The sequence below is a fragment of the Sceloporus undulatus genome, chromosome 2 (assembly GCF_019175285.1).
Source record: "Sceloporus undulatus isolate JIND9_A2432 ecotype Alabama chromosome 2, SceUnd_v1.1, whole genome shotgun sequence".
Taxonomy (NCBI): domain Eukaryota; kingdom Metazoa; phylum Chordata; class Lepidosauria; order Squamata; family Phrynosomatidae; genus Sceloporus; species Sceloporus undulatus.
The window spans coordinates 257584116-257608657 of NC_056523.1; the positions used below are offsets into that span (position 1 = coordinate 257584116).

The following is a 24542-nucleotide window of genomic DNA, read 5'->3' on the forward strand; positions in this document are numbered from 1 at the left end:
GGCTGGCATGTTCAGAGAATGTCTCCAATTTGCTTATCAAGTCTCAATGAGGAAAAAATATATATTTTAAAGTTCCTTATCTAACAAATCACATTTCATTTTAGTTTATTCTTTTAATCAGCTGTTCTCTGTTCGTGGTAATATCATAATTTAGAAAACTAGCCCACTACACAAGAAACATGATCCAGAAAGATGCCTGTTCTGTCCTCAGGGCTTCTGCAAGTCATTTGTTTTTTGTTTCTCCAGATAAGTGCCCCTGCAAATCCTCCTTTCAAACCACCTTTCAAACACTACTAGATTTTAAAAAGAGTGTGCCATGAAACACACCAAGACTGTCTTTGAAGGAAAAGTTCCCCTTTCCCTTAAGAAAGAAAATGGGAGACAGTTCTTATATCTGTGGTCCAAAACACATTGCAGAAATAATCCAGTTTGAGACTGCTTTAATGGCCCTGGCTCAGAGCTAAGGAATTCTGGAAACTGTAGTTTTGTGAGACTTTTAGCTTTCTCTGTGAGAGAGCTCTGGTGCTACAATAAATTACAGTTCCCATGATTCTCTAGCACTGAGCCAAGGCTATTATAGCAGTCTCAAACTGGATTATTTTTGTAGTGTGTTTTGGACCTGTGATGAAAAATTACTATTAACAGAAATGGACTGACAGCATACAACTTGTGTGCTTGTCACCAATTGTTTATTGGAACTGGCAACCTCCACACTTTGTAGTAACAGAACGACAGAAAAATAATGTTCACTATGTACAGCCTTTGCACAGGCTACTTAACTATACACAAGGCATAGTGATCATGACAATCTAGTCTCCATAGTCATCTGTGCACAAAAGACACCATCCATTAGACGTTATGTGAACATTACAGTGAAATGACATCACAAGTCCAGTGAAAATTCAGCATAATACAAAACATATCAATCTACTGCAAATGACATCCTTTAAAACAAGTATTCAGTAGTTATCTAACCAGAGTCTGAAGGGGAGATGTGCTGTGTAGTTATAAGTCTTTTAAGAGAAGCAACCTCTGCAGACAAATTTGCTATACCCTGCTTCAAATACAAGTTTTCTGTCTCAGATATTTTATAGGAATTGTCTTTAACATCAACTACTGCACTTTTACAGCCACTTGGAATTTTTTCAGTGAGTTCTTTTTGATGATGCCAGTGTTCTGGCTTCAAAGACCAGTCCTGGATATTAGTCACTTGAACAGAGAAAGGAGTGTGAGAAGCATGTACCAAATTTGGTGCATTGTGTTTTTCAAGTTCAAAATGTCTTTTAGATGACATATCTATTGGCGATGATAATTTCTGGGTAGCATCATATTCATTATCCAACATTTCTACTTTGATTTGCATGGCCTTTGCCTTAATTCTCAGCTTATGGGGCAGTGCAGAAGAGCTCACCTCTGGAACTTTAACTGTAGCATGTGTATTTTTAAGTTCGACGGGGGAATGGATTGGACCTTTAGGAACCTGCTGTTCATCTTCTCCATCTGATGACTTTCCTACAACACCTTCATCAGCCTCTGAAGTTCTTGGAGAATTACTGGAGGATCTGTTAACTTGCAACAGTGGAGGGGAATGTGAATAGCCACTAAAGTTGCTTCCCACAAAGTTTTGATACATGGATGCTGTATAGGAGCCTCTTTCATCTCGTGAATCTCTTGCATAATTTTCCAGTTCCATAGGCTCTTGCTTTATGATCTGGAACTTACTTTCAGGATTTCTGCAATTATTTTGTATAGGACTTGCATGAGCATGGTCTACAGATGACACTTCAGACACATCAGATAAAGAGCTTTGTGGTGAATGCTTAATAACAGATATACAAGTGCTGCCCACCATGCTTGGTTCATGTTCATCAATGAAAGAGTTAATACTTGATTTGGAATTCTGATACTCCTGAAAATAAACAGCTGTTGAATTGCTGAGTTTCTGGACCTCTTGGGCATATGCTGAAGAGCTAATTAAACCAAACTTTAGCTTCAGTGAAAGTAACTCAGCTTTTAAAGTGGCATTTTCTTCTCCCAGTGCAATTAGTTTGTTCTCTAACACAAGGTCATTCAGTCGCCGCTTTTCACGAGACCTTTTGGCAGCTTCATTATTTTTCCGCCGTTTTTCCCAGTACATAGCATCTTTCTTTTCATCAGGAATGAATTCTCGCTTCCTTCGGCATGCTGAAGACTTGTTTTTTACACTTCCTTCAGAGAGTAGCATTTCATCACCAGTAGCTAAGTCATCAGATACATCTGTTAATGTAGAATTAAGTACCATAATTTTGTCCACATTGCTACTTGTATCAGCAGGTGCCTGTTCTGTTTTAATGGACTGCATTTTTCTCAGCTGCATCAGAAGCAATTTTAGTAGGTATGCAAATAGTAACAAGGTAAATTAATCTTCCAGGACTTCTTGAACCATAACAACTGGATAAATACAGTAATTTTAAATCCATAAGCATTCTTCCATTTATTCCATAGTCTCAGACATCAAGGTGAGTTGGTCAAATCTGCTTCAGTTCAGCTGGCAATCTTCTTTCAAAAAACCTGTGGTACACAGAATAGTAATATTCAGTTATTCATGTTACAACCATCTTTTTAAAATATTGTAAAGCATCTTTCAGTCATTAAACCCCATGAGGCAGAGGAATCATATATCACAGAGCCACTTTATCTTATTGGATATCATTAAATCAATAAATATATTACTTGAATTCCTGAAAAGAATTAAAATAATGCTACAGGATATCTTCTGTCATAACAAGACAATAGTAAACTCTAGTTTCACATTGGGCTACAACAACTGTGCTAATCTACAGTCCCAAGCACGTTTACTATGATGTTAATTTAATTCAGTGATACTTTACTTCACAGTGAATATGTCCAGAAATAAGCAATAGATTGCTATAAATCAAAATCTACAGGGAATACAATTTACTTTTCCCCAGTTCACATTTTGCCATACATTTTGTAGATTCCAGATATTATAACATTAGACTCAAATGTATCTTTTTTTAATTCCTCAGCTGCTGAATCTGTAATACAAAAAAAGATCCTTGCAAATAGTCCATACACTGGATTGCTCATTCCTACATCAGACAAACAGGGAAGAATTTATACCCAGAATTTCTTTCACCATGTACAGGGAGCCCAATAATAAAGAAAGACATAAAGCTTTAGATACTTTGTATCTTTTATCAGAAATCTTGTCAAATGCAATAAGTGACTGCTGACTGTGCAGAGTTTGTAAATGTTACTTTTTGGGGGAGGGAGGGAGGGAAAATATACAGAATTCCTCAGCCAATATGCTCACGGGGTGAAGGAAAGGTTTCAAACTCTGTGTTTATATATAATAGCAACAGCGATCCTATAGCAAGGACTTGTTTCCAGTTTATCAACCAAGGGCTGCCATCACGTAGCTAACTTACAGTGACCTCATGAACTTCACAGGGTTTTCTTAAGCAAAGAATACTCAGAGGTGGTTTTACCAGTTCCTTCCTATAGCTGACAGCACCCAGTATTTGTTGGTGGTTTCCCATCTAAGGACTAACTAGAGCTGTCTATGCTTAGATCAGATGAGATCTGGTGCCTTTAGGGCAGGGGTAGGCAACCTGCGGCCCGCGGGCCGGATGCGGCCCGGCGAGGCCTTGGGACCGGCCCCAGCCCGGTCCTGCCGCCGATTGCCACCTGGGCCTTTGGGGGGCAATTGTCTATGGAAGCCTCAGAAACATGTATTTATATTAACGTTTTTTAAAAAATCAGCAAATTTTTTCGCGTGTCCTCCATTTTTTAAAAAAAAATATTTAATTATTTATTTTTTTGGCTTCGGCCCCCCTGTTGTCTGAGGGACAGCAACCCGGCCCCCGACTCAAAAAGATTGCCTACCCATGCTTTAGGGTATTGAGGCTCCCATTAGATTATACCCTCCTGTTAATTGCCCGTTAAGTTGGCTTCTGTAGCCATTCAGGATTCACCTCAAACCATGAAATATCATGTTCTAGACCTGCACTAAGAGTCAGTGCCATGTAATAATGTAAATTTTAGACTAGGACTCCAGAAGACCGGGGTTTGTATCCCTGGTCAGCCATGGAAACCAACACTCTTTCAGCCTAAGAGGAAGACAATGGCAAGACTCCTCTGAATAAATCTTGCCAAGAAAATCCTATTATAAGATTGTTGTAAGTCAACCTGAAGGCACATAACAACAAGGTCTGTACTAGTGAGATAAACTATAAAGTCATAGTAGTTCCATCCAATCCCAACTATTTTCACTAGGAGAAAACTTAACATTTTTAATGTTCTATCTGCATCAAGTCAAAAGGTTATGTCTTCTACAAAGAATTGACCCCAGTTCTTGTACTGTATAGTGCACTGGTCCTCAAATGGTGGGGCAGGACCCCTGGGAGGGTGTGAGAGTTGTTCGGGGAGGGGGGAGAGGCTTGAAGGTGCTCCTCCCTCCTCCTCTTCCCAAACTTTTTTATATGTAAAATTTGCACATGCATTAAATATTGAATCTGCTTAAATAAAACTGTTTGAATTTGAACAATGTTAATTCCTTATAAAATGTTAAAATATGAATATGTGAATGAAAATATGCACCCTAAATAAACAAAACATATATTACATGGGGTGGGAGTAATGTCCGCATGTAGAGATAAAAGGGGGTCCCAAGGGTAAAAAGTGTGAGTACTATTGGTATAGTGAAAACTCTTGCCATCCAGTTTATGTGAACCTTTGAACTTCTGTTACACTTTCAGACATCTATGTCAGTATCCTTTGTGTCTTGAGCTAATAAGCCTTTAGTTAGTCACTTTCCTTACGGGACTATTCCTTTGTATTACAAAGGCTTATAAAAATTAGTTCATCCGCCCCAGGAAAATATTTTGGCCCATATGGGAAAAGCAGCAGTGAGTAAGCAATTTGCTTGACTGGGTGAGGGGGTCACTTTGCTTTTCTACTGACTCATAATTTCCACAGAATACAGCCTGCATTACTACTTGCTACAGAGTTAGTGGAGTTTTAGTTTTTTAAAGAGATCTAGCCTGTTAACTTAAAAAAAAAGCTTTCTTACCTATGTCCCCACCTTTCCTACTTTACTTTCAATGCAAGCATCGCCCCCCAATATGAAGAGGACTACTATATGCATGTATCTCTGTCCATCTAGCCTTCCCTGATGGTTCATTTCACAGAATACTACTTCCAGAATACAATATAATGATGTCACCACTTTAAATGAGGCAAAATCTGCCACAAATGATCTATTTTTAAAGTTTCCCAGTCAGCAATGAACTAATAATACATACTACTACTACTACTTATTCTTATTGCTATCCCACCTTTTTCCCAGATTGGAACTCAAAGCAGCTTACAATGATTACAAAATACAAAAATTAAAACACAAGCAATCAGAAAAATAAAGCTAGGTTAAAACATTTGTCATTAAAACACACGTGCAAACACACATACCAGTACAGTAATTAGCCATATCCCTCACACTGTGTAAGATGGGCCTTGTATTATATCACTCAACAAATGCCTGTCAGAATAGGGAAGTCTTTGCTTGTCTGCCAAAGGAAAAGTAGTCTCACTTCTATGAGAAGGGAGTTCCAGAGCCTGGGGGCAGCCACTGAAAAGGCCCTCTTCTGTGTTTCCACCAGGTGTATCTGTGTGAGAGGTGAGACATCGAGAAGGGCCTCCCCAGCAGATCTCAGAGCACAGAGTGGTTCATACATATTAAACAGAAGGGAGACAGTAAATAAACTGAGTAATTCAAATACTTGTCCTCCCAGTATTTTTCACTAGTTTATATTATTTAGCACTTTGATGTTGAGAAAGTGGAGCATGTCCAAAGGAGGGCAACTAAAATGGTGAAGGGTCTGGAAACCGTGTCCTATGAAGAACGACTTAGGGAGCTGGGGATGTTTAGCTTGGAGAAGAGAAGGTTAAGAGGTGATATGATAGCCCTGTTTAAATACTTGAAGGGATGTCATATTGAGGAGGGAGCAAGCTTGTTTTCTGTTGCTCCAGAGACTAGGACCTGGAGCAACGGATGCAAGCTCCAGGAAAAGAGATTCCACCTCAACATTAGGAGGAATTTCCTGACAGAAAGGGCTGTTCAACAGTGGAACCCTCTCCCTCAGAGTGTGATGGACTCTCTTTCCTTGGAGGTCTTTAAGCAGAGGTTGGATGGTCATCTGTCGGGGATGCTTTGATTGAGAGTTCCTGCATGGCAGGGGGTTGGGCTGGATGGCCCTTGTGGTCTCTTCCAACTCTATGATGCTATGATTCTATGATTTAAGTAAAGTTTGTACACTAGACTGAAAGTGGTTTTACATTACTTTATTTTACTCAAATACATGTTCTGCTTTCCTAAACACGTTAATATTGTTGTTTGCTTTATGCTTAGCCAGACCCACTTTGTTGCTTTGGAAAGAAAAATTGTTGAAATCATATCCTGTTGATAAGCATATATAACACAGTTTGGATTGTTTCCTAACTGAGAAACTGTTCGAACTGAAATGAAAATGAGAATCTAACCTAGGATTAGAACAGTGTATGGATCCAGCACTAAGGAAATCCCTCTGGATTTTACTGCTACTCTTCCCACCACTGCTCTGAATTAAACTGTACCTCTGCTGATGCTAACACTCTGATAAAGTAAAGATCCAACACTACAAGAGCACCTATTCAACTCAGAGCAGTTGTAGAAGTGATAAAATCAGTGACAGCATTTCCACCAGCTGTCCCTGATGGGGCCAAGGAAAACAGAGTGCAACTCTGCCTCTTGTGCAAACGCAGCAGGTGTAGAAAAGGCCAAAGGAAGGAACCCTCCCCTCATTTAACTGGGCACTTTTATCATTAGCATGCAGCAGCTGTACCAAATACACTACATATATCTTGACATGCTCATCACTCTAAACTGAACCATCCCTGACACAATTTAGGGTATCAACAATTCAGCCCTGTCCCCAGATCCTGACACTCAACAGTTTTTTTGTAATTGAAAGCAGGCCCAGATATGAAGGCCCAGGTAATGGCAGCCTGATAAGAGGGATAGATTTGCGAGGATACAATGTACTCAGCATGACTGTGCCACACTGTGTGGAGACACTAATGAGACATGACTACACTGGGGCCTGTGAATGCCCTCTGCACATCCTACACTCAATAAGATGGCAAAATAGGCTACTAATTGCAGGTACTATCTAAATCACATTTTTGCATTAAATATGACATTTGGTTTTATTCATCACATATCTGTGCAAGACCATGATAGTTGTGTATACCTGCATGTGATTTTGAAGTGAAAGATTGTCTAATAAGTATTGCAGCAATGGTGACACAATCTCACATTTAAGACTGGTTTCGAGAATACTACTTTTGAATGTGTACATTGCATGCTTTGTTTCAATTTTGTTTTAAAATCATTTATATTAAGGAAACGGTAGCTGAAGTGCCACTTCCTCTGTCAATGTAAAAAGTATTCTTGAGGTCAGAGCTGGATTATTTTTCTGATAACAAACTTAATATTTATACTAACCACAATACTCAAGTGGTTTTGCTTCTCACTTTGTGTCTTTTTAAGGAGTCATTATTTTGCACTACATCATACTGGTGAATTTACTCAAACTCTGCAACCCTGGAATAGCAGGTTTGCCTTGTTCTTCTTGGATAGAATCAGATCCCTGTCCAAAAGCGTCAGGGTTTATACCACTCTAGACACAAACAAGGTTATTGCCATCCTGAAATAAATCTGTGTCTTTGGGTTGGCTTAGAACATTAAACAAATAGGACTAGGTATTGACCGTTACATTGCTAAACTTGACATTTGGCACTGCAAATGTGTTTTTTTTAAAGTCCTGATATTTCAAGAGTGACTAATGTAAGCCAGTTGGGTTTAGACCATTTATTGAGAGAGTGATAAAGTACAGTACTTGCAAAATTAATCATAAGGGGAAATGACAGAACTTGAACTGCAGTAATAGGAGTCATTGTAGTTCATTGGTTTATGTGTAAATATTAATGTTTTCCAGTGAAATTGTAAGGAATAGCGAAGGTAAAAATAGCTTGCTTTGTTATGGAAGTTTTGCCATCATTGCCAGGTGGAGTTCAGGCTGACATAGAGAGAAAGAACAGGCAAACTGAGCAATAGAGAGAAAGATTCTTTGCATTTGCCATTTGAGTGACTTCTGGATAACAATTTTTTCATGATAGATATTCAAATTGTATATCAGGCAGGAAATTCAGACACAGAAGTGTAAGAAAGCAAAAAAGAAACCCACAAAATGAAATAAGTCTGCTAGTATTAAACTAATTCTATGAGCCAGAGAAAAGGAGAGTCAAAATAGGATTTGGTTACAGGCTTAGCCATGTAAACCCACTGAGTGACCTTGGGCAAGTAACACTGTCTCAGCCTCAGAGTATGGCAATGGGTACCCCCTTCTAAAGAAATCTGTCAAGACATCCCTGTAATTGGTTCGCCATAGGGTCACCTGAAGTCAGAAACAACTTGAAGGCACGTTAACAACAGTCCTCAATATACAGTACATGAATTGCTGCATCATATTGCTCTTTTACATGGTTCAGTAACCAAGAAGTGGACAATCCCCCAACACAGATCTGTTCCTGCCATCTATTTCCCAGATCATTGTATATTTGCAAAAATCTATAATCTGTAGGTTATTCATTGTACATTGGCAGGTTATCATAATAATACCAATAATCTCATCTTTTATTGTTGTTCCCTTGTATCCTCCCTGCTACTATTGCAGGCACAGTCAGAGAATCCACCCTTCCCCTATTTTTCCTGTTAAAAGACTAGAAAAGTTACTTTTTTGGACTACAGCTTCCAGAATCTCCCTTGCCAATGTGACCACTGACCATTCTGGTTTGGAATAGCTGTAGTCCTAAAAGTAACTTTTCAAGGTTCGGATAATTTCCACATGAAACGGTTGTGAGCAGGATTAATGTAAGAAGCCTTTACTAAAACAAAATAGATTAATTGCAAAAGAACAACAAGAATTGGTAAATACATTCAGTGTAAAGGCATTTTCTAATGTAAACTATTAACAGGACTGATCTTGCAACTTCTGCTAACTCCTGCAAGACATACCTAATTTGGTGGATTTCTGGTGTTATTAGAATTTTCACTGTACATTCCCTTTCTAAGCATGTGAACAATTTCAGTTTACATCGAAAGAGCTGATCAGTTCTTCCTATTAAGCACAAATGAATACTTCAGTGCCAAGCTCCTCACCTTGAAGGAAAGAAATCACACAATTTTAGAGTCTAATAACTTAGACATGTATATTTGAGATACATGGGAAGATAGCAAAGAGAAGAATAGTGAGGAAAAGTTTTGTTGGCTGACTGGAAGTCTGTTCCTGAAAGCTCAGGTGTAGTTTTTTAAATGTTCAAAGATTATGGAACCTCATTTAATGCTGGCCACTCCAATTCAAATTTTCTGGCTATGGATTGCACAGAGAAGGTTTTTCTTCAATTAATTGATAGATTATGTGACAGGAAGAGAGAGAGAGAGTGGAGCCTTCCCAGTGTCTGTAGCTGTGGGAGGTCTTTCCCTGGGTGACCAAACAAAACCTGTTTGGTCACCCAGGCATTTAAAAAAGGTTTATTTCAAGCTGGTTGATGTGAGCTGCTTATTTTGGGCATTCCCTGCTTTATATTGCTGCACTTCATATTTTGTTTTGTTCATATGCCCCAGAACTGGAACACTAAAAATAAATAAAACATCATCAAAATGATGCAATATTTATTTTATTAACTTTGTTATTTTGTTGATTTTAATTCATATTGTTATTTGTTTTCACTGTATATTTTTAAAATAACATTATATACACATTTTTGATAAATAAAATAAATTTAAGAAAATCACATTCACTGTTTTCAGTCATTTAAATATAAATGAAGAAATTAATGCACTCAGTTCCAACTGTAAGGTTCAAAAGGTGATGTAATTTATTTCATCATTATCAGTAAACGAGTTACTGTCTATTCTAATAATTCACTAACTGAAGTTCAGCTGTTCTCAAAAAACTAAGTTATGGAAATTGCATGCCTGAATCTTCTATTAAGCAACTAAGGTTAGTGGGCTCACATTCGACCTATTTTCTAGTAATATGAAAAGTACAATTTAACTTTCAATCCTATACATATTTTCCTATGAGTACTTCCTACTGAACTGTTTAAGAATTACTCCTAGGTAAACATGCAGGAGATTCTGCTGCATGACTCTCTTACAAAATAACAATGCAAAATTTCATTTATAAAAATCATTTTTAGTAATGTAAACTACCCAGCAGGGATTCATGCAAGTAATCCATAATGATACACATAAATGAAAGCTGCTTGGCCATATGTGCCCTGGTTTTCATCTGTGAAGCATTGGAAGGTATTGTCAATTTTAGTTTAGCCTAACGAACAGAATTTCAGACTACATCTATGACTATGTATCAGCTACTGTACAGTGGAAAAGAAAATAAACTCTAAAGAACCACAATTTAAAAACTGTGCTGCCTTAGAAGACAGTTCTCCCATCCCTACTGTTACAGAGGTTTACAGAATTCAATGGGACCACTAATAATTAGTAATCACAAATAAATACTGGTACATTTCTGTTTTCTGATATTTATAATTATTTGCTATTAAGATCTTTACAAAATAGCTTAGGCATTTTGGTGTTGCTGTTGCCAAATTCGCAAAGGCAGGCAAAAGGATGATGGAATTCTAAATCTGCACCTCAAATCAAGTTTCTGTTCTATTTAAAACAAATGGCTCACTGCTGGATTAACCTTAGTATGTTTCCACTAGCTCAAAAGGCCAAGCTTAGCGTAATAGACCAACCACTGATCTCATTGTTCCAGTTGATTTCCATGATGACTGTGTGGAATCAACACCTTCCCTACAAGTAATTATATATGCAAAGCTAAAAACATTTTTTCCTTTTATTCATGCTAAATAGGAAAACAGCAGCAGGCCCTATGAATCATATATTGAATTTAAATAGACAAGGAGGAGCTACTTGTGAGGACCACCTCTGTAGTGTTCATAAGAAATTCAGCTGATTTCATTGGATCATATACGCCTTGTGAGTCATTTTTCTTAACTTCCAAGAAAGCCAATAGTTTCAATTGTCAAATCTGACTGATTCAGTGTTAGTTCTAGGTGAAGTCTATATAATGTGAAACTGGCCTGGATCAGTCACACAGACTGCATCTTCTACTTCCCAGAGGTCAACTTGATTGGACACCAGGAGAACTCATAGGTGCATAACCAAAACCTTGCAAAACTATATCATCATTGTACTCATAGCTGCTATGGGAAATTTGTCAGCTGGTAGCTAACTTTCAGGTAACAAGCCTTTCCAAACTCAGGTAGGATGTTCCTCAGATAGTAGACATACCATCCACACCAAGGGTTTAATCAAAGCCTTGTCAGTTGACAACTGAAGCAGAAACCAACAGATGAAGGGGGAGAGTTGTACTGTAAATGGAAACATCTGCTTCATTGTCTCTCCAAATGTAGTTGTTTTCCATCATGTCGGAGAAATCAGAGATGTGAAAATGGCAATATAGTCACTAGTCTGGTCATGTTCGGTCCTTAAGAAAATATTGATTTATTAAAACGTTTATTTCCTCCTATCCCAATGGGCTATTGGCTGTTGGTCCATGGAGTTTCCATGAAGGAAAGAGTTGTAAACAATTGAAACAATGCCCTCCTTGCACAGTGTGTGTGTGTGGGGGGGGGGGGGGGGGGAGAGGGACTATTTACAACACAGTCCTAATTCCATGCATGTCTTTGCAGGAACAAAATCCACCAGGCTCAATGGACCTTAATTCTGAGTTAATTTGTAAAGGACTACAGCCTTATCTCAGCAAAAATATGCTAAAGTTTTAATTACATCAGGTTCCAGAACAAAATATATTATATTGACAATTATCTCAAAGCACATTTCACCATTTTACAAAAATGCTGAACTGTTTAAAAAAAAAATTTTTTTTTAAATGTCGAGTTGTTCTCACTCAACTCCAAATATGTAATTTGAGGTGGATAATTGGCATCGTGTTTCATAATATAATCCACTTCCAGCAGTGAAACACTGTAAAAGCTACCCTTTTCTAGAGCAAAGGTCTCTTACATAATACCCATGCCAAGCATTAATGTAATACTGTGTTGGACAAAGACCAAGAGAAGTGCACTTTAGAAAAACAAAATTATATCTAACATTGTAGGGATGCTAATTAAATGTGACAATTTCTTTTTTTTTAAAAAAAAGATGCACAGTTTTTCAACAGCAGTGTTTGAACAATCACTTATTTCCCCCATGAGTCTGAACAAAAGTCAAATGTAATTTCACTACTTCACTTACTGTACTTGCTTTTGCTTGTCAAACCTGCCTCTAATGTCTGTTAAATCTACACATACTGCACTTGAAATGTTTCTACAAACTGAGGCTTAAACTGTATATATTATTTGCTTGAAAATCATTTCAGGTTTTGGCTGAGGATCTACAGAATATGTCTCTCACAAAAGGCTGCACAACTGTAGCAAGGACTTGTGGAAGAATCTGCTCAGCCAATGAGTCAGATCTGTTGCTTAATAATACGCAATAACCCTAAAACAAAGCATTTCATTGTTCAGGCTATTGCATCAGAGTGATGTTATAATAACCACAGATCAGAACAATAATGTAACAAGGCAACCATCTGGGAGAAGGAACGTCATTACATAAATGAAGTTTGCACAACCCTTAACAGAATAAGACAAGTTTTAAATAAGCTAAAGGTGCATGTTTTGTTTCAAGATAAAAGCACACAGCAGTGATTGATGTCCTGTAGAGATAATGCATGCATTGCTAACACTATTTTTTCTTCACAGGAGAAGATAAACTGCAAGAAGCCTTAGTAAGCTCACATTGCTCATGGGGAGCCTGTAAGCTTTTTAGCAAATCTCTAGCCACTGCATTTAAAACCAAAGATCCCCTCCCCACCAAAAAAAATCAATTCCAACATAAATCTGAAACTGTAAAACCAAATTCATAAAGCTGAACTGCATGAAGACTAATCTGCAATCCCTTGATGAATCAAGATTAAAAATAGCCGGCAATTAAAAATGGAAAGGAAAGAATAATTACAGTGAAATCTGTTAGCAAATTAATGACCAATCAAAGGCAGACTCCTAGCAGGCAGTTATTCATTAGCATCTGGTAGTACAAGGGATCTACATGACTCATTATGCCCAAAGTGGGACAGAGGATGGAAGGTTGGTTTCTCTCATTGGTAAATGGTTTTTCTCATTGATAAACTCTGAAGGTGGCCTTGGTGTTTCACATACGTGTATAAACCCTAACACCCAAACCCAATGTTAGTGGAAATTAAAACAAGCATTGGTGATGTGACACAAAAAGTATTGTAAATAATATGCCTGGGCTGTTTAAAGCTTGGAACAAAAGTCAACTGAAAAGTTAACTTGGGAAAATAATAAATATCTATGATTTAAAAAAACCCCAGTTTCATTCTCTTGAAAGTGAATGCAAACAAGAACACAGCAGCTAGTAGTCAATTGGCACACATAAGAAGATGCAGGTCTGTGACACACACTGAGATGCCAGATGAGGCAAAATGATATACTAAACCAAATTAACAGTACAGTAACTGAGATTAAATGGTCAAGGCCCAGCTGTAAGCAACAATGGAAAAAATAAAGATATTAGCAGAGTTCAGATCACAGAAATGGGTCCAGAAATTCTGATTCTTCTACATTCTTTAGGAATTGCAAGTAATAGGAATCTAGTTCTGATGATAAAATACTATTGGTATTCCTGGAATCAGCTCTGTGCTGGAGGCCCAGGTTTCAGTAGTGATCAAAGAGTGCTTTTGCACAGTTAAAGCTACTTGATTTATTCTTAGTCTTATGGCTTATCCCTACATTACGTCATCCTAAGAATTTGAGACTAGCTTACTTACTATGGCACAAGTTGTCATAGACAATAAAGTCAGTATATATCAGCACCCTTTGCAACATATTTCATTAAATTATTCCACCAAACTAGTGCACTAGATCAGAATTCCTGAACTTGACCCACTCCAGATTTATTGGGTTACAATCCCCATTCTGAGGTGGAGAAGATCTGCTGGACCTGATCCTATTCCCCACCACCAATCCCTTCTCCTTTTGTGTTGTGTCTTTTAGATTGTAAGCCTGAAGGCAGGGAACCGTCTTGACTAAAAAATTTATGTACAGCACTGTGTAAACTTACAGCGCTTTATAAATAAAGGTTAATAATGATAATAATAATTCTCCCAGTAAATTATTCCACCGAATTAGTGCATTAGATAAGACTTCCTCAACCTGACACCCTCCAGATTAATTGGACTACAACCCTCATTATCACATTATGTACTGTGGTTCATACAACATGAGATTATGCTGTGAATGCATTATAAACTGTGCTATATAACTTTATCACCATTTCCGCAAGTATGGTGGCCAATGCTATATAGGCTAAACTTCAAGACTGAGTAATATAAAATTTGCCAAGTAGGCACACATTAATAACCCACAACTGCTTTGTATGAGAGATTGTATGTGTATGATCTATCTAGAAATGCAACAATCCATGATTTATTTCTATTTGTTCACTATTGTTCAGCCTGAAGAAAAAGGAATGAGCCAAAATTATATTACTGAGTCTGAAGTACTTTGTAATTAATTTCCAAGGGACACGTGTGTGTGTGTGTGTGTGTAAAATCTTCATTTTTATAAAAATGTTTGTGGTTCCAAAAAACTCCTGGTAACATGAACTAAGGTATGTTCCTTCTGTTTACTCAGGTAGGTTGTGAACTTTATAAAATATGTGAAGTCATTACAACATAATTGGCAATGCCCTAGATCTAGTAGGGGACACCTGCAGATGGAACTGCTTCTATCAGCAAAATTGGGAGTGGCAATATTCCTTTCTCACTTCAGCTCTAGTATATACCCCAAAACCTGTTCCAAAGGAATTAAAAACCTCCTGGACCCTGGTTTTAGAGAGTACTGAGGGCTGTAAAATGGAAAGAAGCAAAACACATTTCTCTGAGGCTGATGCTGTGATGCCAACATGCTGTGATGCCAACAAGGCCAATAAATTAAACTCGTATATTGACTGGACAGACAAATGCAGGATCTTTTTCTAAACAGGAATCTAACATTTGTTTATTTCTTTAATTTATATACCACTTTTGAATCATAACAATTCTTATTACTGATAATTATAACTCCAACAAATGCAAAATAAATAAATAAATCCCTAAGTATCTGGTATCAAAATCTTTGCCCCCCAGCCAAACTGGTTCTGGAACAAGCAGATGGCAGTTCTTGCTCTGGAAACTTCCATTCAAGTTATGGTCTCACTTTGATAATTCAGTGCTTTTCTAAGAACCTGCCCAATAAATCCTGGTTTTCCTACTCCCTGATAAGAATAGTTCTATAGTACATGTGTTTGGCAATACATGGAAAGTTGTATTTGAAGATTATATGAAGTTATACTTTTAAATGTAGAGTGTATGCAACTTTAATCCAGCGATTTTGAGAGTCACATTTTCTTCTTTCAGAATTCCAAGAGGTTGGAAAAAGAACACTAAGGCAGGGGTGAAAAAGATACAACAGCCCTCCAGATTTTGTTCAACAGCACCTGCCATCCAACAACACTGGAAAGGCTACATGCTGCCTGCCCTAGTTTAAAGTCTTGATCTCAAAGCTATTTTTTAAAAAAATATTATGCTTTAACATTCATTTCAATGTCACTGTTTAGCTGCCTGGCTCAAAAATGCAGCCTTGTGGTTCAGCAGACAACAGAAGGCAGAGGCGTTGTTTTGGGGGGATCTTGTTGGGGTTTTTTGGTCTCCCACCCCAGGCCAGCATGGAGATGAAGTCCAAAATGTAGCTTTTCTAAGGTCTGACAAACAAATCAACAATGAAATGGCCAACGAACATCTTATTGTGAACATGTATAAACTTTTCTAGAAATTTGATGTGGAGGAAGAACAAATTAAAACTGTATGGTTGAATGGGCTAAAGGTTACTTTATGTTATGACCTTAAAGAAAAATGGTATAAAATGATGTATCACTGGTATATAACTCCTGAAAAACGATCTAAGATGTATAAAGATGTTGGCAATGCGGGAAGCAAGAAGGGACTTCTTATCATGCCTGGTGGACTTGTGAAAAAGTTTTTTAAAATTCAATACAAATATATACAATGTTACAGAACATGCCAAGAAGAACTGTTCAAATGAAACCTGAGGTATTGCTTTTAGAAGTGGTAGCCACACAGAAGACTACCATGGAAGATTACCGGTACTATAATATATGATTACTGAAGCAAGGTTGGTATATGCACAAACGTGGAAAGACACAAGCACTGCCAATTAGGGTAAAGTTGATGGAATTAGCAGAGATGGATAAATTAACTGTTTTAATTTGAGACAGATAGATAAAAAGGGTTTTGGATGACTAGATTATGGATTTTTTCATAAAATATAAATATGATTCATTAGTTGTGGATTTGAATAATTTCTGTTTAGAATATTTGTGACATTGGGAAGAAGTGTGTATTAGGTTAATTCGGCTGATATAAGGAAGTTATATATGGCTGTTGATATGCATATCAGAAGGGTTTCTTTTTCTATTCTTTACATTCTCTTTCTTGTTTTATGGGAATATATGTTATAATTTTAGTCACAGGAAAACAAGCTTGTTTTATTTTCTCACTGAACTGTTTAACTGTAATTAGCTTTAACTTGATAAAAAAAAATGAAAAAATTGACAATGAAGCTGACAACTCCATTTTCGGGGAGAGTCCCAGAGTCAGTCAAGGGTCATCAAGGACAAGGCATTTTAGTAAGTCAGTACTTTCTAAACTTTTTTGCAAGATTACTGATGTTCTCACATTTCAAAGAAATCTACCAGCAAATTCTAACCATACAGTGAAAGATAGATTAAACATCAGCTTCCCCCAATTGGGTGCCTTCCATCACTTCAAATGCTGGAAGGGGATGATGAGAGTTTTACTTCATCTAGAAGACAATAGGTTGGGGAAGCCAAATCATTGCAATACATTAGAAGGAAAATAAAACTGGCAGACACACACACACACACACACACTCCATGTATATGTGTGTGTGTAAAAAGTGCTAAGTATAGTGATGGTGATATTTTTCAACTTATACAATTAATTAATTGAGTTATATAATCTCCCAACTACCAGCCACTTTGGAGCTATAAGAGTTAAGAGCACCTGTGAAATACCATCTGAAGTAATCTATTTCGATTTATTGTGTATAAGCATTTACCACACGTGATGTTCTCTGTTACCACCAGTGGAATGTGGCATGCTTGGGCCATAGCTACTACTAGCATGGCTAATAAATGTTGTGATGTTTATGCTTCAGTCCTTTGCGACTCACCTCTGCTATCATGTGCACATTTGCATGGAAAGAAGCCCTACTGAACACAATGGGATTAACTTCCAAGTAAACACGCATACTAAGTATACATTGTGTAGGATAGGACTACCAATCCCACTCATCACAGTGGCTTACTTTAGAGTAAACTTGAATAGAATTATGCTGGCTAATTTGAAAAACCAACCAAACAAACAGGTAGCAGTTAACACTGGTGGGATATCAATTAATTTATAACAACTATTCAGCAAATACCAACTGCATATCCCTTAAAATCACTGGCGGGATCTGTCCAGTCCATGGCTATGTGCATCTTCCACTTGACCACTGCCAACCCGAACAGTAAGTTTGATGCTCTTCCAGTACACATTTCTTAGAGGGGTGAATACTTTGCCACTCCTACCCTAGTGACATGAAACTAAGAGACTGACATGCCTGTGAAAAAGTGGAATCTCTGAAGAAATGCTTTGGCCTAGAAGAAAAAGGTGTGTAGATACTTGGGGATTTTTAAAAACTTGTTCTCGCTCAAAAGCAATAGTGCCACAGCAGTAACTTGTCATAGAACTTTATATATACAGTCGGCCCTTCATATCCACTGATTTTTTTATCAACACATTCAAGCATCCATGACTTGAAAATATTCAAAAAAAAGTATAAGTTCCAAATAGCAAACCTTGATTTTCTAGTTTATATTTTACTGCGCCATTGTATTTAATGGGACTTGAGCATCCATGGATTTTGTTATCCACGGGGATCCTGGAACCAGCAGATACCAAGGGCCCACTGTGTGTACGTGTGTGTGTATTTATATATATGGACTTGGAAGGGATGGGATGGTTTATTTAATTCATCTAGTCCTTCTTGATGGGCAGGCCAGAGTATTTCTGGCTTTCATCTTCTGCACAGTTACATACATACATATATAGTAAACTGGAAGGTGAAAACCAGAAATACACTGGCCTAGATGAATTAAGCAAACCCTTCCAAGTACATAATGCTCTGATTCTATGACTGGTGGTGGTCACTGCTGTGGCACTGTTGCTGTTGAGTAAAAATAACACCAACAAACTCTCTACACAACCTTCTCTCCTAGGCCAAAGCATTGCCTCCGAGACTCCATAATACACTTTTTAGCAGGCATGTCAGTGTGTCACTGTTGCTTTTAAGTGAAAACAAACCAAAAGGGTCTCTATTATTATTAAGCTTTATTTATAAAGTGCTGAAAGTTTACACAGTGCTGTACATTCAATTAAAATAGATAAAATAAACCTGTCTATGGAGTACAAAAATTCTACAAAAATAATGAAACATAATACATATTAATGCATCTTAACATTCAAACAATAAAATACAGCAGACAACAAACTGAAATAACACTGGATAACAATCATGTAACCGCACACCCTGCTTTCCTAGGCCTGAGCCCTTTCTCAGAGATGCCATAATACACTTTTTGTTTAGTGGGCCCCTGGTTTCTGCTGGGGTTTGGTTCCAGGACCCCCTGGATGCTCAAGCCCCATTAAATATAATGGCATTGCAAATTTGTGTCCCTTATGTAAAAGGGCAAAATCAAGGTTTGCCTATGGAGATTTGTATATTTTTAAAGTATTTTCAAGCTGTGGATGCTTGAAGCTGTGGATAAGGAGGGCTGGCTGTATGCACAGACACACATATATACACTCATCCCTCCATATTTGTGGTTTTGATATTTGTGGATTGGGTTATTCATGGATTTGATTAATTTGTTCTCTCTAGGAATATCTAGGACCTCCAGCACAACTCTGTGATCGACTTTAACCAAAAGCTGCACTGAAAGTCCTAGAGAGACGACTCTGCTAGGCCTTTGTAGCTCCTCCAGTGCAGTTCTATGGCCAGTGTCTGTCGGACAGAGTTGCCCTGGAGGACCTAGAGATTCCTAGAGAGGTGTCCTTCTGTCAGGTAAAAAACATGTTTTTGTTATTTGCTGTTTTCCCATATTTACAGGGGTCCTGTGTCCATAACCCTAGCGAATATGGAGGGATGAGTGTATATATAGTACACACACATAGTTTCTCTCTCTCTTCCCTCCTTTTTCTTCATAACATTGGGGGGGGGGGGATGAAAAGCAGCAGCAGGGAAGAGAAGAGCTGGGCCTTAAAGTCTGAGGCAAGCCCTCCTTCTCCCTCTCAGCAGCAGCCAGCAGTCCCTTTCTGCTGCAGAGGGGCGTCCTTCCAGGTGGGCCACGCCAAGGGAAGGCGAGAGACTGCCTGCCTGGCCACGACGCTTCTTCCATTCCGGGGCCAGGGAAAAGGGAGGGGAGGCTCTGCCCTGTCCCGCCCTCCCCTCCTCCTCCCCCGCCAGGAGGAGAGCCGCCCTCTTTGCCGAGAGGACGAGCTGGAGCGAGAGTACAGCCCCTACGTGACTGGCGCCGCATCCCTCCCTCCGTCCAGCTTGTTCTGCTCTGGCTCTCCCTGCCAGGACAAAACAACTGCTCGCCTGCTTTATTTACTCCTCTGGCCTCCTCCTCGCCAGCCCCCGCCCCCACTTCCCCCACAGACACACACAAAGACACACACACAACACCCTGGAGCCAAGCTCTCCTCCTCCTCCTCCGCAGAACAAAGGAATGCGCCGCCGCCGCCATCCCGACCCTCCCCAGCCCAACAGCCAGCCCTACTAGAGAGCCCAAAGCCCAGCTCCTTTCCTCAGCCACCAGCCAGGCTGAATCCCCCCAAAAAGAGCCAAGGGTTGGGTCGAAGCTGGGAAGGGAGAGTCCCCCGGCCACTAGGAAGAGGCACAGAGGTCGGCCCCAAAATCTGGAGGGAAACCAGACAAGCCTCCTCCCTCCCCTGAAAAAGGCCCCTTGAAGTGGTCAGGATGGGCTTCAGTCTCTTCTCTCCCCTGAAAAAACCAAGGACTTCCAGTGGGGTCCATTCTTGCCAAAGGTACCCCCAAAACAACAAAGACGGGAAGCCAGCCTGCGGCTTTTAGGGTTCCCTCAGGGAATGTCATACTGACCCAGATCTTCTGGATTGTTTAAACATATATAGATAGAGAGAGAGAGAGAGAGATTAACACCCGAAGGCAGCGGTCCCCCAGCTATGCCCTTTAAGAGATTTTGTTGGACTTCAGCTCCCAGGAGCCTCAGCCCTGTTGGCCAATAGGCTGGGATGCTGGGAGCTGAAGCCCCAAATCCCTTAAAGGGCACTGTTTGGGGACCACTGGGTATAGGGAATAGAGGTATAGGGAAGAGAGGTCTATAAAGAGTAGAGAGGTATAGGGAAGAGAGGTGTATATCTAGTCTAGAGGCTGCTGCCCTTTCCAGCTCCCCTCCTTCCTGAGCCTTCGTTATAATCCTAATTCCCAGGGGAAGAAGAAAGGAGAGGCACTAATTTCTTTGCCCTCCCTGAAATGTCTTGCTCTGCTAAAGGGCTTGCTTTCTTGTCTCCTTCCAGAGAGAGAGAGAGAGAGAGAAAGAGAGGGCTGTGGAGGGAGGGGGAAAACCCATAGAGGATGAAAGCCAACACCTACCCAAAGCACTGGCTGTCTGGGCGCAAAAATGCCTTCCTAAAAATACACACACACACACAGGCAGCGTCTCCGAAGGAAGGCGTGGAGAGTTGGAAACTGCTGCCAGCCTTACTACTCCGTCCTTGAGCCGCAGCAGCAGCAGCAGCAGCAGCAGCGTCTGTTTGCTGGGCTCCGGGGAGAAAGGGCCAGAAATAGCCCCCAGGCCCCCGCACTCGCTCCAGCGCCATCGGGCTCAAGAGAGGCGGGCACACGCCATCCATCCTCCTTCCCAACCCAAGCCTTCCCTTGAAGAGAGGCAGGCAGACCCCCTCGTCGCCCTGACCTTTGCCCAAGGCCCAGGTTGCTTCTTTGTGGCCAGGTTTGCTTCATTCCTTCCTTCCTTCGTTTAAACAAACCCTGGGCTTTGCAGCTTCCCAGCCAAAGGCTCCGGCGGTTACATAATGAGGCAACATTTCCAGGAACCAGGGTCAGGAAACACGGCGCCTGAAAACCAGCTGCAGAAAGCAGAGCGTGTGGAAGAGACCATCTGACATATCTATCTATCTATCTATCTATCTATCATCTATCTATACACACACACACAAAGCCAGCTCCCGTGTAACTCGCTGACACAGTTCCCCCGATTATGAAAGCAGCGGAGGCTCTTGAGGCTGGTGGCCAAGGCTTGGCGGCCGGGGACGGAGCATTACGCAACCTTACGAAACAGAGCCATGGACTAGGCAAAGGGATCCCGCCTCTGAGGCTCCCCGAAAGGCCCCGGTTGGGGCTTCTAGTCTCCCCAAGAGCCCTTTGCACCCTGGTTTTTAGGTATCCCTTTGCCGGCGGTCTAGGCAAGAAAAGGAGCCTCGCCATCCTCCCCTCCTGCTACAAAGCCATCCATGGCAGGGAAGGGAGGCTCTGTAGGGCCCCAAGAACTCTTCTTCAACCGAAGCCACTTCCAGACAGACCTCTTTTTACCCCCATCCACCCCTTTCTTTAGCCGATCTCCCCCTCCGAGGCCTTGCCAACACCAACAAGGCCAGCTCTCTCTCCTCCTGGTTCCCTGCCCTTCTCGAAACAACTGCTAACCCCGGAAAGCCATGGCTCCCTGTCAGGCTCAAGCCCACCCCCCTTTCTCCCCCCCCCAGAAGAAGACCCCTTTCCAAAGCCATGAGGCAAGCCCACAACCAGCCAAGCACCAGCCCGGCCCTTTCCGACCAAGGGCGCTGCCCTCCACCCAAAACCAGCAGCGCCCACCTTTGCAGTCTCAGAGAAAACCAAAGTGACTGGGTCGATTTATTGATATTTATTGCGACAGATACGGATCGATTTCACTTGGAAGCGACCCACGATCACGCTCAAATCTACCGTCCACACGCGCGGGAAAAGGAAGGAAGGAAGGACTTCGTTTTGTTTCCAAGCCCTTTCCATCCCGGATTGCCCAGGTTTCCCGGGACAGATGGCAACCCTAAATTGGGTTTAGAGCCATCCTGGCGCTGTGCTTTGGAGCGCTGGGCTCCTGGAGGCCAGGGTTCGGATCCCGCCTCGGCCAATAGGTGACCTTGGGCGAGTCACACTCTCTCAGCCTCAGGGGAGGGCCAAGGAGGAGGAGGAAAAAAAGGAGGAGGAGGAGGAAAAAAGAAGAAGTCTTGCCTATATATATATATATATATATATATACCCCAGCATAGTTCCATGGCCTTAGGGTCGCCCTAAGTCGGGAACGCCTTGAAGGCACACACCACAAAAACACAACACAGCAAGGCAAGCTCAAAGATCTAGCCCTCAGAGGATGCAGAGTTTAGCCTAGGAAAGCTCCTGCTGCCAATGCCTTTCTTTGAGAGAGTCTCCAAGGTGCCACAAGACCTCTCTACATTATTATTATTATTGTTGTTGTTGTTATATCCAAATGCATCTGAGGATGCCAACTTACTTCTTTCAGTGAGTCTCAAAGGTGCCACAAGACCTCTCTACATTATTGTTATTAATGTTAAATGCATCTGAGGAAGTAGACTTGAGCCCAGGAAAGCTCACTCAGGCTGCCAATTTCTTTCTTTCGGTGAGTCTCAAAGGTGGCACAAGAAGGGCGAGAGAGAGGGAAAGAGAAGGGGAAGGGAGAGGAAAAGGGTGGCCGAAGAAGAAGGGGAAAGGGGGAGCTTTTCTGTACCTTGCCAGTTCTTTTCTCAGGAGCGCCTCAAGGTGGGCATCTCTGCCCAGGCCGGGTGGGGGTTGACTGGGGAGCCCAGAGAAAGCGAGGGCGGAGGGGACCCTTCTCCAGGCAGACTTCCAGGGGAGGAAGGGAGGAAGGAAGGAAGGCGAGAGGAGTAGAGACCGCGTCCTCTTTCTGTCTCCGCTGCCGCTGCTGCTGCCGCCGCTGCTTGTGGAGCAGAGATGTGTGTTAGTAGGTCAATACAGCACCCTCCTTTCTCCAGCCTCCTGCTGCCAGCCTCGGTGCTGCGGGTGAGTGGCAGCTCTGGGGTCCCAATCAGAGCCCGCGGGTCCCGGGGAGCAGCCAATGGGAAGAAGGAGGAGGGGAGGGGGCCAGCCTTGCGTTGAAGCCCTTGCCTCACTTACTACTACCACCATCCCTTCCTCCTCCTCCTCCTCCTCTTCTTCTTGATGGGGCTTGGTACAGTAGGCTAGGAGAGGGCTGCTATTGCATAACCAGCCGAGGAGGAGGAGGAGGGAAGGCTGCTGGCATTTACGTAATGGGCCCCAATGGCTGGCCAGGATTCAGGGGGAAAGAGAGAGAGAGAGACACACACACATCCTCCTTTATTTTGATTTTGGATTTTGGTTTGTGCTCCCTCGCCCCCTTTCCATGGACTCCATGCACACTTTCTTAGCGATGTGGAGTCGTCCACTGGTCGACTTGACAACACAAGAACCCGGAAATAATAGTAATAATAATAATAATAATAATAATAATAATAATAATAATAATAATGGTTTAATCGGATGGTGTGTTTTTTTTAGAGGAGGGTGGAAATTATTGGGATATGAGGGCTGTATGTATTTTTTAAAAAATCTGTAAGCCGCCTCGATTGTCATGGACAGAGAGGCGGGAAAGTTATTATTATTATTATTATTATTATTATTATTATTATTATTTACAACACAGCTGCGTCCACACTGAGGGAATATAACCCGGTTGGAGACCGCTTTAACTTCCTTACGGGGAGCCACACACCAGAGGCAGCTTTTCTTTACTTTCTTGGATTTTATTAGACTTCCAAGAGGGTGAGTCACAACAAGGTCACTGCCGACCCGTCTCTCTCAGAAACACTGAGGGAATATAACCCGGTTTGAGACCGCTTTAACTTCGCGACCCTTCCTACAGCGCATGGAGCCGTGGAAGTTAAAGCGGACTGAAACCAGGTTATATTTCCGCAGTGTGGATGGGCTCAGTGTGTATTTGTATGTGAGAAGGGCCGACAGTGATCTTGTTCCCACCCACCTTCGAGGAAATAAAAGGAAAGTAAATGCAATGAAAGCCCCAGCTGCCTCTGGTGAGACGAGGCTTCTGTGCGTCAGACGCCGGGAATCGAGCCCCCGACCTACGCAAGGGCTGGGCTATTTTTAAACCT

General features: G+C 41.0%; 1 protein-coding gene across 3 annotated transcripts; it reads right to left on the reverse strand.

Moving 5' to 3' along the window:
* Positions 1 to 672: 672 nt before the first annotated feature.
* NFIL3 (nuclear factor, interleukin 3 regulated) lies at positions 673 to 23573 on the reverse strand. 3 transcript variants are annotated; one of them, XM_042451720.1, is made up of 2 exons: positions 23123 to 23573; positions 673 to 2550 (listed from the first exon to the last, which is right to left on the reverse strand). In XM_042451720.1, exon 2 carries the CDS (start codon positions 2354 to 2356, stop codon positions 971 to 973), a length of 1386 nt encoding a protein of 461 aa, XP_042307654.1. In that variant the 5' UTR covers positions 2357 to 2550; positions 23123 to 23573; the 3' UTR covers positions 673 to 970. The 3 variants fall into 3 exon arrangements, with proteins under 3 accessions (XP_042307654.1, XP_042307656.1, XP_042307655.1); XM_042451722.1 differs by lacking the exon at positions 23123 to 23573 and adding an exon at positions 21299 to 21549; XM_042451721.1 differs by lacking the exon at positions 23123 to 23573 and adding an exon at positions 20977 to 21280.
* Positions 23574 to 24542: the final 969 nt, after the last annotated feature.